General features: G+C 47.0%; 1 protein-coding gene across 1 annotated transcript; it reads left to right on the top strand.

Moving 5' to 3' along the window:
* The first annotated feature begins 9,079 nt into the window (after positions 1-9,079).
* Positions 9,080-10,868, top strand: LOC136525204 (galactoside 2-alpha-L-fucosyltransferase-like). The gene is made up of 2 exons (XM_066518195.1): positions 9,080-9,259; positions 9,397-10,868. Exons 1-2 carry the CDS (start codon positions 9,097-9,099, stop codon positions 10,866-10,868), a joined length of 1,635 nt encoding a protein of 544 aa, XP_066374292.1. The 5' UTR covers positions 9,080-9,096.
* Positions 10,869-15,210: the final 4,342 nt, after the last annotated feature.

Below are 15,210 nucleotides of genomic sequence, written 5' to 3'. Positions count from 1 at the left end.
TGGAAAAAGTAGATGAAACATGCTAAATGGTATAAAAGAAAGGAACAAATGCATGGAATATATAAGCAACACATATTTGAATGTATGTACCTTTCTAACCTTAGAACCACTAGTACTCCCGTTCTGTGTTTTTAATTTCTTTGAATTCTTACGCTTGTTATGTGTGGCAGCGGTATGACCGATTTTGTGGCATTTGGAGCAACGAACCTTCCCCGGTGCCTCATCAAAGTCGCCAAAACCATACATATCTTCACCATACCCGTTTGATGCATCCATAACTCCTTGGAGCCACTTTTTCTTCCTTCTACCCTTCTTTGTCTTCAAAAGTTCCGGGTCGGGAACATAATCCAACCCATAGTACTCGGGCCATTGTGTCGGATCTAGGTAAGGCTCGAAGCTCGACTCCCACACTTTGAGAGTGTTTGACATGAGATAAAAAGGAGACGTGAACTTTTCACTTTCGTGGTCTAGACCCCTACATCTGCAAGTTGTGATGTCATGCGAGCAAGGCACATGGAAGAGTTGCTAAATGTTACAAGAGCATTCCGCTTTGTCAAGGTCGACCCTATAATTCCTACCACCGTACTTCTCGCCCCTAAGTTTGTTCCTCCGGCTGACCTGATATTGTAGAATAACCTTGATGGCCCAAAGGCCTCCCCCACTTGGTTGGAAGCTATCGTCTCCGAGAGATCCAAGTGTTTTCTACTGGCTCTACCCCATTTGTTTTTGGATGACTTTGCTATGTTCCATCGATTCACAAAGTATTTGTAGCACTTCCTAAATGAGTACTCCACAATACCTGACACGGGAACTGCACAAATACCCTTAAACACCTTATTGAATGATTCTGAAGAATTAGTAGTCATCACGCCATACCGAAGACCTCCGGCATCGAATGCAAGAGCCCACTTGTCCCTTTGAGGCATCTGATCCTCTAGCCAACTCTTTGCCCTAGCATTGAGGACCTTATGTAACTCCACAAGCATGTCTTCGAACTTTTCCTTCGTTCGACACCCACACAATGACTTCAACTTCTACACTACCTCCTTTTTCTTCTGCATCCTCCATATGTTGGCAGCAAAGTGCTTCATGCACCATCGATGCTCAAGAGGAGGGCATCCATCTACATGCTCTTTCACAGCTGTCAGGAGACCATGATGCCGATCTAAGATCATGCATATGTTCCGAGATGAACGGAGGACATTTAGTCTCACAAGCTTCATGAACCAATCCCAGCTGTCGTCGTTCTCACCCTCAGCCAAAGTGAACGCTAAAGGGACAAGTTGATTGTCCGGGTCCACTCCAACGACAATCATCAATACACCCCTATACTTGCCTTTTAGGAAGGTACCATCAACAAGTACTAAGGGATGACAATGCTTGAAGGTCTCCATGGACTGAGCAAAACACCAAAAAACTCTCTGCAGAACATGCTTCGGAACGCCATCCACATCCGTGACAATGTGACCCACATAAGGATACCACCTAAGGCCTGGATTGAAGTGTTTCATGGCACTTAGAATCTTAGGAACTTGGTTGTACGCCTCTTTCCAATCGCCCCATAGCAACTCTATAGCATGCTGCTTTGCACGCCATGCCTTTGAGTACTTCACTCTATAACCAGTGAACCCAAATATTGTCTCAATCAAGCTTGAAACAGATGTGTCACTATCGGCCCTAACCGAGCCAACAAGACGACGACCAAGGTAACGGGCTGTATTTTGGGCGTGCACACCCTTCGGCTTCGAAGATCGACATGTGTGAGGTTGCCTCACATTATGAATCTTTCACTTTTCATTTCTCAGCCTCCGAGCCCATAGACCCCATTGACATCCATGCTTGCAAAGCACCATGTACCTCTTGTTCTTATTGAAGTGGCTCACATAATACGGCCTGTGAAACCTAACGGCATAATCTATCAGGAAATACTTGAGATGCTCCAACGTATCAAATACCATTCCCTTCTTAATCTCCACCTCCTCACTATCTAGTACCTCATCGGCCAACAACGTCAAACCGGTGTCACATATTGCCTCATCAACCGTACTAATGTCCATGAAATTTGGTACCGAGGGTACCTCCACATGGATAGCCTTAAATTGCCTCAATTCGACGTCATTGTACTCCATTCTCAATGACCCATCAGCTAGGACACCTATTGCATCTGGAAACCCTCCCTCACAACAATCACTTTCGTCCTCGCTGCTAGGCTCAGACCTATACTCGTCCTCCAACACATCATCCAAAGTACTTGGCCCCGAAGTCAAGTCATCTTCGTCCGCGGTGGCAACATCAACTTTGTCATCCTCCAATCCTTAGGATATGTCATCCATATCATGTGTTCCATCTCCGTTGCCATCGTCCTCATCAAACGTTTCTTCATCGAAATCATCATTCAAGGCAATGGGCTCAAATGACCTATCAACTTCTCTAACGACAACTACCTGTAACTCTTCATCTTGAGTAAGGTTCTCTACGGGCTTCACATCCACACTATTGTCCATAGCCACCACAATTTGGCTAGACCCCTTCTCCACAACAACTTCCAAGCACCTAACACTGCTACTCTTGACAACCTCTATGTAATTCTTCCATTCGTCCTCACATGACAAAGACATCAACACATAATGTGCCCGTTCCTTCCCACAGTCAAATCTGCCTCTCAAACTTAGTGTCCACCCAAATTTATCCCGACACTTGCTAACCAAAGCATCAAAGGTAGGAGGTCCACTAAAGAACTCAACATGTTTGTGCATGCTTTCGAACTCCCCATTTCCTTTCACTTTGCCACCATGAAATAATCGCACTAACCAATCCATCTACAAAATACGTACAAACACATCAACAACACATGAACTACGTGTTTCGAAAATAAATCATATCAGTTCAGTAATGCAGTTAAATAACACAAACTTCACAGTGATGTCAACAAAGGCAACAAACATACCGATCTAAATCCTCCATGCATCAACTACCTACGTCCATGCAACATGTAGTTTATGTCCAATCCACGGGCAGAGTATATCCTAAACCTAATCTACGCATCATATACTAACAACCAACACTAAAAACATTCATAATGTCCCAAATTTCCTAACCCTAGTCATGCAACTAATGAGGCAAGAAATCAAGAAAAGAGGGGGGAAGATCAACCTGGCAGTGTACTTGAATCCATAGAGCAGGGAGGTCACGGACCGCACTGGGGGAAGCCTTGATGGCGGCGCCGCCACGGCAAGGCTCCGAGGAACCCGGGAGCCGGCTTGCTCTCCTTGGCGCCGCTCCCCTGCCGCACAAAGGGACAGGGAGAGAGGGTAGTAGGAGCAGCCCCTCAACTCACCGGCGGCGTGGGCAGAGACGGCGCAGGCAGCTGGGGTCGCAGGGTGGCGGTGGCGGCGGCGGTGCCTAGGCATGCGGTGGAAAGGAGAGGGAGAGCGAGAGAAAGAAAAGTGGGCCGGGTTGGCCAAATCCTATATGTTCGTGCCGCGCCAGGCGGGCTGGCACGACAGGGCTGGCGCTCCAGAGTCACTAGCGCGACAGGGTAGGCCCCATGCACCGCCATGCCAGCTCTAGTCAAACATGCACGCCACCGTGGCTCCCTTTGTTGCACTGGTGCATGTGGCACGACAATGTGGTGCAGTCACGCCAGCCACGCTGGCGCAACCAAAAGGGCTACCTTGTGCAATTTCTTTTTAGGAGTGGTTATTATTAAAATATTGATTAAAAAGGATTAAAAATAAAAACTCCCAAGCTCTACGGTTGCAAGTGTTTGCCCTATTTTGAAAGATGGATTGACTCAGTCCTCTCCCCTAAACTATTTGAACCTCTTGATTGTTGGCTCTCCATCATCTCAATGAGGTAATTGTAGCCATTATTCATCTGTTGACAATTTTTCATCATCCTTGTGCTTCAAACTCAGAATGTTGTCCCTTCAGCCTGCTGGCTCTTGCTTTCTTATACTTGTGCATCTTCATGCCCATAGAAGCTCCTTCATCCAAAACATCGCATCAACATTGTCAGCAAATAGGTCATCAACCCCATAATCCATCTCATAATCACTATCCACAAAGTTAGAGTCATCTTCATGATTGGTTCTACACTATTATATAATACCCTCACTACCATCTACACATTGGTCATGCACATCATTAGTCTTAGTCTTTAGATTAGTGTAAAAGATATACAAATTTTCTCTTCCTTTGTTCTCCACAATGGACACCTTCTATTGGACTCATCACCTTAGGCAGCTCTACAATAGGGCTCATCATAATGTCAACCTAGTTATTCCAGTGATATGATGATCATGATCAATATAAATCACCAAGTTATGGACCTTATAAATCACAACCATGACCATCGTGTCATTGTCACAAACCACAATTCTTAGACCATCAGTTCTTTTTTGCCTAGCAGCTAGGGATGAAAACGATCGGAAATGATTGGTTACAATATTTAGTATGCAGATAAACGATTCCCGGTCGATCAGAAACTCACCATATTTGCATTTGAACTATTTACTAACGACATAAATACGGTACTGAAAGAAATTTAAAAAAAATCAAAAGTAGAAATATGGTAATGGTCGAAAACGGTCATAAACGATATCACTATTACGGAAACGAGCCCTAGTAAACGGAATCTTCCATTCTCACCTTCTTCCCAATAATAGCAACTAATATATATTCAATGTTGATGAGTTCTCCTCATAACCTAGTTGGCCCACAAAATCACCAATCCATAAATGTGACCGGTATTTCTCATCATTTTAGGCTATGTTTTCTCCAATTCCAATACACACCCCTCCCGTGATGCTCCTCCAAACTAAACAAATCGAAACCATCTCCTACATTACAAAAAATGATTTTGAAGAACTTTACTGCAATTATTCACTATTTTACACAATAACAATGGAATTTCAACCAAACTCCAACCCAAATGCAAATAAATGCACCTACCAAAACAAACATACCTAAATTGACTTCCCTACTCTAATCCACAACCTAACGATACAATTCCATTGATCAAAGAGGGGATTTTGGGTAGTCAATATTTTAAGGCACCGCCTGTCCTTTGCGCGGGCATCCACCCTGCTATCTGTCTGCGCAAACAACTCTTCTGGCATCACTATTGCTAGCAATCACCGCCTTTCTCCATCTGCTTCACTTCCCTCTTCCACCTCTATGAAATAGAAGAGATGTGAGAAGGACGAGGAAATGAGGATGGAAGGATCCTATTCGCTCTCTTCCTCTCATGTTGTTAGTTTGAGATGAGGCATGGTGGGTGCCATCTATTGAGGAATTACCACAGGCAAAGAGAGGATATGGGAACATATAGAGTATGTGAGCCAGCAAGTGCGTAATGACAAATGAGCCAAAAGTCCTCTCTAGACCATAGGAGGTTGTATTTGGCGAGATCCAAGGGTTCATAGAAGCCCAAAATAAAAACCAACTAGAAGTCCAAGGCCCTTAGTACAATACGAATCAACATCCTTTATGCAAAGCGATGACCGTGCTTGTCCTTTTCTTTTTTTCCATTTGGATCTACGGAAACGGATTGAATTGGAATTGGTTTCCTGAGTTGGCTTGTTTAATTTGGCTGCCTACTGAATCAGAAAATGACATTCCAACTATTTTCACAGGCCAAATTGAACACCTAGAATAGATTCTCGGGCTCTCAGACAGAAAAGGATTCTGAGCACCTCCTCGTGACTCGGCTCCCTCACCAGTCCTGATGCCTCTCTACTCTAGCCTCCCTCGACAATGCCATGGCGGCTAGGGTTTCCAAGTCTCATGACTACATCGTCCCCATCCTCCACCTCCCATCCCGTATGCTCCTTGCCCCTTGCAGACTCATCCTCCACCTCCCATCTCGTCTCCTTGTTGTCTCCTGCTCCACATGGTCTATTTTCTGGCTAGATCCGCATTGTCTTGTTGCCAACCAGCCCTTCTGCCTCGGTTCTCCATCTAGCAAGTATTGGGCTCCTCAGATATTCTCGTTATTTGTAGGGATCCATTTGGTGAGTTAGGGCTAGAAGCATCCATGCACTGATTTGGGGATATTTTGCTTATGGGAGGGTGTTTGATTGATCTGATGGAGATTTGGTTTGTGGATGCAATGCCTACTCGCGTTGCATGTCGATATGGTTTTGGACAATGAGAAGGGCAGAGGTCATCCTATGAGGTGGGACACCATCAGTCTAGTGTTCAGTCTGTTCCTGGCTATAGATCTTGAAGTCTATATGTTGAATTTTTTCCCCATAGATTCTGCTCATGCTTGCTAGTCCTATGTCTGAAATGCAGTGTTTTGATATGCATGCTTCTGCGTTAGATTCTCCAAACTTTTATGTAGCTAGCAGGGTCTCTAACATAGTAGAAAATGGCTCATTGTGTGCTATCGAAAATAGAATTCATTATGGATTCGAGTCAAGTTCATGACATTATTGACTTTCTTTTTTCTTCAGAAGATATATATGAAAGCATGCATGGTCTCTAATGTATTATAATATAACTCACTGATGGACTGACATGCTTGTTCCACTAGCATTTGCATACATATGCATGTCTTGGTATGCATTATAATATAACATTTGAATTTAATAGCTAGGCATATGAATTATCAGTCACAAATTATTTTTAGAACCAAAAAGGGCCTAGGAATACACACCAAGACATATAAATAAAAATAGAGTAGCAGAGATTATATTTCTAGAGAGATCGCTAGATTTATTTGGAGATCCCATTCTGTCCTTTTGGTGTTCTTGGGCATGCAGCATCTGCTCTTTCTATTTTATTCAGTTTTATCGCATTTTGCAGCTTCTATTAAGTTCTGTCAGAGAACTCTAGGACCTTACATACTCTCTAGTGCGTGTGGGTTGCTTTTTTTCTTTCTTTCGCATTGCTTCTAGATTAATAACTTTTTGTAAGATGTCAATGGAATCTGCTTTGTTCGGCTGATTAGGACAACCCATTTTTGGGAAGAATGCATTGAGGTTAGCTCTTTTCTCTCAAGTGATGAACTGTACTTCTGTGTTACATTGTTGTTAAGTGATGCACCTAAGTGTATGTTTTGGTAGCTATATATCTCAGCTTGTGCTAATTTATATTATGTTTGTTGTATTATTTTGTGATGAGAGAGGTGTTTGTAGTATGGAGAGAGGTGGGGTGGTGTTTCCTGTGTCAATAGAGAGAGAAAGAGTTGTGTTTCTACCGAGGCGGAAGGAGAGAGGAACGAAAGACAACAATTTAATTATAGGATCCAAACGACCCCTTAGTCTTGAAAATAGATTCTATGTACATCGAAACAAGAATGCTAGAATCCAATCAAATTCTAGACAATTTAATTCTAGGATCCAAACGACCCAGTCTATTTTTTAGCTTACATCCAAATGAGTGTTTGTTATAGGAGATATGATCCATATGCTCTCTCGCCCCTCTTATAAGGAGGAGGGAGGTGTCGATTTATATATTTTCCTATAGTGGGGCTGTGGTTTACATTTAGGTCCCTACAAATTACATATAGACCTCATGGATGCCATATTTTGGTCCTTGGGCCTCTATGAACCGGGCCTTTTAACTACAACTCAGAGCAAGCCATGAAGCACGATCCCAGAAAGCAACTTTTTTTTTAGCAAACCCCAGAAAGCAACATGTTGCTCATTATAGTAACATTATGAGTAATATGTAAGCTCTCTTTTATAAATAAAGGGCCACGATGAAAAGTTGTGTCCTGACAAATTTGTCTACAAAATTATATAAAAAATGTACTGAAAAGATTACCATAAGAAGATGTGATGATAACTTTTCCGCAACATATTATTATTATAAATAAAAATTGTAAGTTTATAAAAATAGAACGTTGCAGAAACAAATATTTCCATAAAAAAGTCACGGGGTTGGTCAGATTGTTCACTGGTTTCCAATTCAGTGAATGTTCGCCGATTAGCAGGGCCGTTAGATGACTCTTCTTTTGTACTCAATCCAGCAACAAAGGAGATTTAGGTTAAGCCCAAAGGATCGAGATCGGTAGCTACAGCTTCCTTTTCATTTGATTTGACGCTCTCTGTGTTTCAGCTAGCTACTTCCCTCTTTCAACAAATCAACAGAGAGAAAATTCTTGTTTATTATAGAAACACCCGTACTATAACAGGTCTATCAATATTTCATCGTTTGAAAGAGCAGAAAAGTTATTTGGCGTAAGGTAACTGCTAACTTCAAGGTTTCTAGATCTTCTGCCCCATCTTTTCATTTCTTTTCTCTTCATTCACAGTCTAACTAAATATTTTGGTACCGGGGTGGGATTGGTAGTATGTTAGAGCCAATGTTACCCCAGAAACGACAAAGTTCTTGGAGTTCTTCCAAAGGAAACAAAGGGATCGGAGTAATCAAATGGAGTAAGTTTCGGGTAGATGCCAGGACATCCAGCGGCAAACATTGACCCACGATTTCTTCTTCTGTTCTTGGGCAGTTAACTACGCTAGCTGCAAATGGAACGGACCAGTCAATTGATTTACTCCTACATTGTTATACCCTGATCCCAAGGACATGGAATTGGAATCACGAAGTATAGTTGGCGTTGATGTAAACCCGGCCGATTACATACAGTGCTAACGTATAGCTCTACTATGGTAGCTGCTGTCTGCAGGTATATTTTACGCCCAAAACAGAAACCCATTGTATGTCAGAGGATTATAAAACCAACTCATCAAGATCTCTACTGCGGAGTCGCATACTGAAACGGGCAGCAGCACAAACGCGGATAGACTAGGCCCCGTTCGCTTGAGCTTATCAGCCAGAATCAACTCTGCTTTTTTAGCTATGGAACAGTGTTTTTATCTCACAACAAATCAGTCCTACAAATCAGACACAGTAGTAATAAGTCCTGTCGAACAGGGCCTATAATAGAGTTGACCTGCACTAAATGCATGGCATATCGTGCCCATGCCCATTGGCGGCACACTTGTCAAGCCGCGAGGCCGAAGCTAGCTCCAGATCACGAAGTCGTCGCAGCAGGCAGCACTACAAGAGAATCGGGACACTGCGAGGGCGCTGCACGAAATAAGGATTAGGAGGAGACCCGAGGAAGCTTCCCCCAGCTCAGTCAATGAACGGCATGCTCACTGCCCACGGCAAGCGATGGAACTGGGGGGCTAGCGCTTTGCTCACCGCCTTCGTGATGACCGTGCCCACGCTCGTCATCCTCCTCGGCGGCAGCACTGGCACGCCGGTGGTCTGGGTTAGGACAGCCATGGCCGGCTTACGGCAAGGTAACCAACTTTTCCCTCAACGCAAGTTCCTTCAGGCGGCCTTCTAAGCGCGAGAGACTACTATAATTTTTACTTCCCTGCATTTTGGAAAGCAGAGATTTTTATACTCAGTAACTTTTGCATGCAACGGTCTGCAGGTCCGGACGATTTCTCCTTCCCGTACACGAGGACAACGCACGACAGGCTTCACGGCGGGCTCTTGGTGGCAGGATTCGACCAGGAGTCGTGCCACAGCCGGTACCAATCGGCCATGTACCGCCGGAACCCCGGCAGGCAGCCTTCCGAGTACCTCGTCTCCAAGCTGCGGCGGCACGAAGCCCTGCAAAGGCGGTGCGGCCCGGGCACCGCCGCCTACTCCAGCGCAGTGGAGCAGCTCAAGTCCGGCAAGAACGCCGCGTCCTCCCCGGAGTGCAGGTACCTGGTGTCCGTCTCCTACCGCGGGCTGGGGAACCGGATCCTCGCCGCCGCGTCGGCGTTCCTGTACGCGCTCCTCACCGACCGCGTGCTCCTCGTCGACCCCAGCAACGAGATGGGCGAGCTGTTCTGCGAGCCATTCCCCGACACGACGTGGCTGCTGCCCTGGAGCTTCCCGCTCTGGAACTTCGGCTTCGACACGCCGGAGCGGTACGGCAAGATGCGCGAGAACGGAGTGCTCAGGACGTCCCCGGTGGCGGCGGCGGAGATGCCGGCGTTCGCGTACATTCACCTCGACTACAACCACACCGACTACGACCAGCTGTTCTTCTGCGACGACGACCAGCGGCTGCTATCGAGCTTCCAGTGGCTGGTGATGAGGACGGACAGCTACATCGTGCCGGGGCTGTTCTTCGTGAAGTCGTTCCAGGAGGAGCTCGACATGCTGTTCCCGGAGCGCGAGGCCGTGTTCCACCACCTTGGCCGGTACCTGTTCCACCCCACGAACCATGTCTGGGGCCTGATCACGCGCTACTACCGCGCGAACCTGGCATGGGCTCAGCGCCGGGTCGGCATCCAGGTCCGCGTCTTTCCCTGGGAGCCGGAGTCTCCGGAGCTCCTGGACAGGATCACCAAGTGCACGCAGGAGGAGGGGCTGCTCCCGGGACTGATGGGAACGGAAGAACCAGCCGTGACAGTGACAACGACGGCGGCGGCGGCGGCAACCGCGCCTGGTGCCAAGTCAAGCGCCGTCGTGATCACCTCTCTCAAGGCCTGGTACTACGAGCAGATGAAGGGCATGTACTGGGAGAACGCTACGGCGAACGGCGAGGTGGTGGTTGTGAACCAGCCGAGCCACGAGGAGTACCAGCACTACGGCGTGAAGTCGCACGAGTACAAGGCCTGGGCGGAGATCTACTTGCTAAGCCTGACGGACATGCTGGTCACCACCGGCAAGTCGACGTTCGGCTATGTGGCGCAGGGACTCGCCGGGTTGAGGCCGTGGGTCCTGCTCAAACAGGCCAACGGCACAGCGGGGCACAGGCACGGCTGGTGCCGCAGGGACTTGTCCCTGGAGCCGTGTTTTCACATCGCGCCGTCGTACGACTGCAAGCGACGACATGACTCCGGCGAGATCGTGCCGCATGTGCGGCACTGCGAGGACGTGCCCACGGGGTTGAAGCTTGTTGACTGACGCAAGTGAAGGGTGAAAACGGCACTGTAGGACACCACCGCATGGAAACATTAGATTGAGGCACTGTATTTTCAGTTGCTGCTGCATATCGTATTGAGAACAGTGAAATTTTTAGAATGATGAGTATTAATGAAGCCATTATCTAATCGAAATATGTTCCAAACTTAAAAATGTGTCGAACCGACAAAAAAGGATTAGAGACCCCGCATTGCTCCTAGCCTGGGCGAGACCCGTTTGGCTGTGAGGATGGAGACGATAGGACCTTTTAATTTGTTGCTGAGCTCCTGCCCTCCCCCCTCCACCCCCACCATCCACCCACGATGGCGCTCAAGATTCTAACAACCGAGATGTACGGCGGAGGCACAATGGACCAGATTCACAAAAAGAACACGCGGATCTGGTATGTTGCCGCCCGGACCAAGTGTTTCTAGGCAGGGCGGATCTAGCTCAAATCCATTGATGTCACTTCTACTACATCATGGCTTAACTTTACATGTGAGCATCAATGTGCTATAGAAATCACAGGAAATCACTGCTGTCACATGACAGCAGTGAACAGGGCTGGCTCCGCCCCTGGTTTCTGCCCTCTACAGCGGTGGTGGAAGGTGAGCAAGTGGTGTGTGTTGTGTGCTATGGCGCACATGGTGGTGGAGGCGGTGGCCACGAGGACACCAAGCAAGGCCCTACAACACGGAACGAATTGGCTACCACAGTGGAGATCCCGCTGCGTCATCCTTCAGTGACATAGCATGGGCTTGAGTGCGCAACGGTGCCCTTAGGCACTTGCGCCAGCCACCACGGGGGAAGCAAAATAGCTCGGGCTTGGGTGCGCATCTACGATGGCAGTGGTAGCCAAGGCTTGCACAATGATGGTGACTACACATGGATCGCTTGGGGTTGAGATAGCCAAGTGAGGACCGACAACAGTTATGTGGCGGCGTGGAGGATGCTTTGGCATGTAGGCTGAACAGGGTGGTGCAGCAGCGACACAGAGGCAATTTCGTATCAATATATATTCAGGTGGGGAATATCTCCCCCCCCCCCCGTGACAGTTCAAAAAAAAATTAAGGATGCGGTGCAGCATCAATGCGGTGTTCGTTCATGGACGGTGCGTGGACCCATGTGTGCATGATGTAACTACCTTGTAGAGGCTACACATGCATAGCATAGCTGCGGTGCGAAGGAGCGGCGGCACAGCAGAGTAAGGTTGTAGTGTGCTAGGACATAGAATTGTGGTTGCATGGCTGGTGTTGCCATTTGTGTGGCCATGCGTGGTGAGGTGCAAGGCGATGCATGGCGACCGGTGTTTGCCATGTTGGTGCCGAGGGGTGTTGAGTACAAGATGGTGGAGACCCGGTTGAGGATTAGAGGTGTAGGGGTCCTGGGTGGAGGAAGGGAGCCAAAAGAGCGAGTGGGCTTAGTGATGGAGGACAGTGCTTCTGTCTGGCAATTAAGGGCGACGGTACGGAAGTTGTGACTGTGAAGTTGGCATGGAGACCGGTGCAGTAGGAGGTGACCAGGAAATGTGCTTTGGTGATGTGCTCTGCAGGGTGTGGAGACGGGCAGTCCCGCATAGCGATGGCGTTGACATGCAATGAGGCTCTCTAATGACAACCGGAGGATTTAGTGACTCTTCTAGTTTCTACAATGAGGTAGCCAAGTTTCATAGAGCCACGTTCACTACCGCAAAAAAGATTGTTTAGGAGACCAGTCCCTACATTAACAGAGGCGAGCACAAAAGCGGCACTGCCTCTATTAATGGAGGGGGCATCCATGGGGAAATGCCTGCCTCCACAAAGGCTCCATTAACAGAGGTGGGCAACACGCTCGCCTTTGAAAATGGCCGATTAACAGTGACCATTTGCTAGAGACGGATGCCATGCCCGCCTCTGAAAATTTGAAACGGTTACAGTAGTAGTGGTTGTAGGTACCTTGATCTTGGAGGATGAGGTAGGCTTAGCGATGACTAGAGGAAGCTACTCACTTATTAGCTTGACAGCTTGCATTGCATGCGGTGGCTAGACTTGCGTGTCATAGGTTAATCCGGTGCGGGACAACGTCGACAACCAATGCAAGTGGAGGCAACGGCGTGACGGCTACACGACTGTAGGGGGCTACTTGAAGTGGATGGCTCGGTGTAGGTCATTGTCGATAATGAAGACGCAAAGCGACAACGATGGCATGCCGACATGTTGGCATTGTCATCCTGTTATTGTAGTGCATCGTGCTGACTAGCGGAGTAAGGATGCGACGCTTGTGGTTTGGCTGTAGCTATATAGTGTCATCTTGTTGTGGTGGTTGAGGGGAGCAATGTTGCATGAAGGGTTTGTGTGGCCCGTGTTAAGGTCTCAGTCAACCGACCATGTATTCTTAATATATTTGAATTAGTTATTTACATGTGTTAGTTTATAGCTTCATTGTCTCTTGTGTTATTGCCGTCGTTGTATTGCTCAATTTGGGTGTTTCTTCTTTTAATATAACCGGCGGCCTTTCCTTCTTGATTCTTTCAAAAAAAAATGATCCAGCAAACACCATTACTCAGCAATGCCTCAGGGCCCGTATGGCGTGGCTCCCACACCGGCTTCTCCATTGTGGCTCCACGTGCGGAGAAGGCGAAGCCGCGCCATAACACCCTCACGTGGGAGGAGCACTTCTGACCGGTAAAACACAAAGCCAGAACCGTTGTCACGTACGGACATGCAGCCGCAAAAACTAAGCTTGGTCCGAAGGGCTTCGATTAGCTTCTGCAGTAGAACACGCGGGAAGGAGCGGTGTCACACTGGCGGCCAGTCCTTCAGTTACACACTTACACTCCTCGATTGGCTTACTTTGGAAATCACTAGCGACCATCCTTCGGGCCTCCACGGACCCCCGCAATAGCGCCTTGCATGACTCGCGTTCGTTCCTTCTTTCTGGCCCTCAATAAACTGTGGATCGAGTGACCGAGTGAGCAATGAAAATTGTAAATGTACAGGCCTATAAAAATGTCAAGTACTCCGACTTGTCGTAGAGTGAGTAATTGTGCCATCTGACTAATGAGCCAGCTGAGCCTGAACACTGCAGATCCATTGACACTGGTAATGCATATAGTATCTCGGTCGCCGGTTGTTTTTGAACAGATCATCAGGAGCACTGGCTGCACTGCGTGCGGCGTGCCAATATCATATGGTTAACTAGGCACATGTATGGCGCCCTCCTCTCCCGGCACTACTACAGGATCGATTTTAGGGGCGGCTCGTAACTATTTATAGGGGCAGTTTGGCCAGCCGTCCCTACCAAACCGTCTCTACAAATCATGTATTTATAGGGGCGCCCTACAAATTGATTTGTAGGGGCGGCTGTAGTACCAGCCGCCCCTACAAACAGGTATTTGTAGGGGCGGTTCAATCTAGAACCGCCCCTACAGTACGTTTTCCCGTAAAAAAAATTCAAATTTACAATTCAAAATCGCGTTGCCGAACGTCCCGCGACCAACGTTCCGAACCGCGTTCGCGTTGCCAAACGCCCCACGACCAACGTTTCGAACCGCGTTCGCGTTGCCGAACGCCCCGCGACCGCGACTACAAGCACAAGAGTATTCTATAAACTACAATTACAAGTCCAATTCACAAGAATATATACAATCCATCATTAAATATACAAATTCCATACACATTCTTATCAACATCCTAGAGCTAGTCTTTCAGTCTCACGAAGACGTTGGTACTGAGGATTTGTACCTAACTCAGACTCTCGGTCATGGTAGGCGCCTCTGACGTGTACAATTTGGTCCAATATGAAGTTGCAAAGGTCGCTGACGAGCTCTAAGAGTTGGTCATCCTTGTATGGGTCTTTTTTCATTCCTTTCTCTTCTCTCCACTACAAGAGAACAAGTTTTGGTTTAGTATTTCATACCATGTATGAAGTTTTTATACTACGGGTGAAGTGGTTCAAACTTACCCTTAAGGGGTGTCTCCTGTAGGCACCGGTGTTACTCATCATAGACATATATAGTATCCACAATGTACATTCCCAGGCCTCTGCTTGGGGCACTGTGTGTTTTGCATATGAAAATGTTAAGTAATGTTTTTGACAGCCATGTAACAAAATACTGAAGAAGTAAGTTACACTTACCGCACATAGTGTTTTTATAGCCAGCTTTTTCTTCCTTGCTGGATCATGCCTTCCATGATGATTAGTGACATAGAACCTAAATGTCTTGTTCGAATTATTTTAGCAAATACAACTTGTTAGTATCCAAAAGTAAACGTTACAAGTATGTATACAAACATATAAGCTAACGATGATTGTCGATATGTATACGTCTTGAGAATAGATATGAAGTCTTTGTATGTCACCGTGT

Source organism: Miscanthus floridulus, chromosome 19 (assembly GCF_019320115.1).
Source record: "Miscanthus floridulus cultivar M001 chromosome 19, ASM1932011v1, whole genome shotgun sequence".
NCBI lineage: Eukaryota > Viridiplantae > Streptophyta > Magnoliopsida > Poales > Poaceae > Miscanthus > Miscanthus floridulus.
The sequence above is the reverse complement of the archived record's forward strand: the minus strand, read 5'-3'. Positions and strand labels throughout refer to the sequence as shown.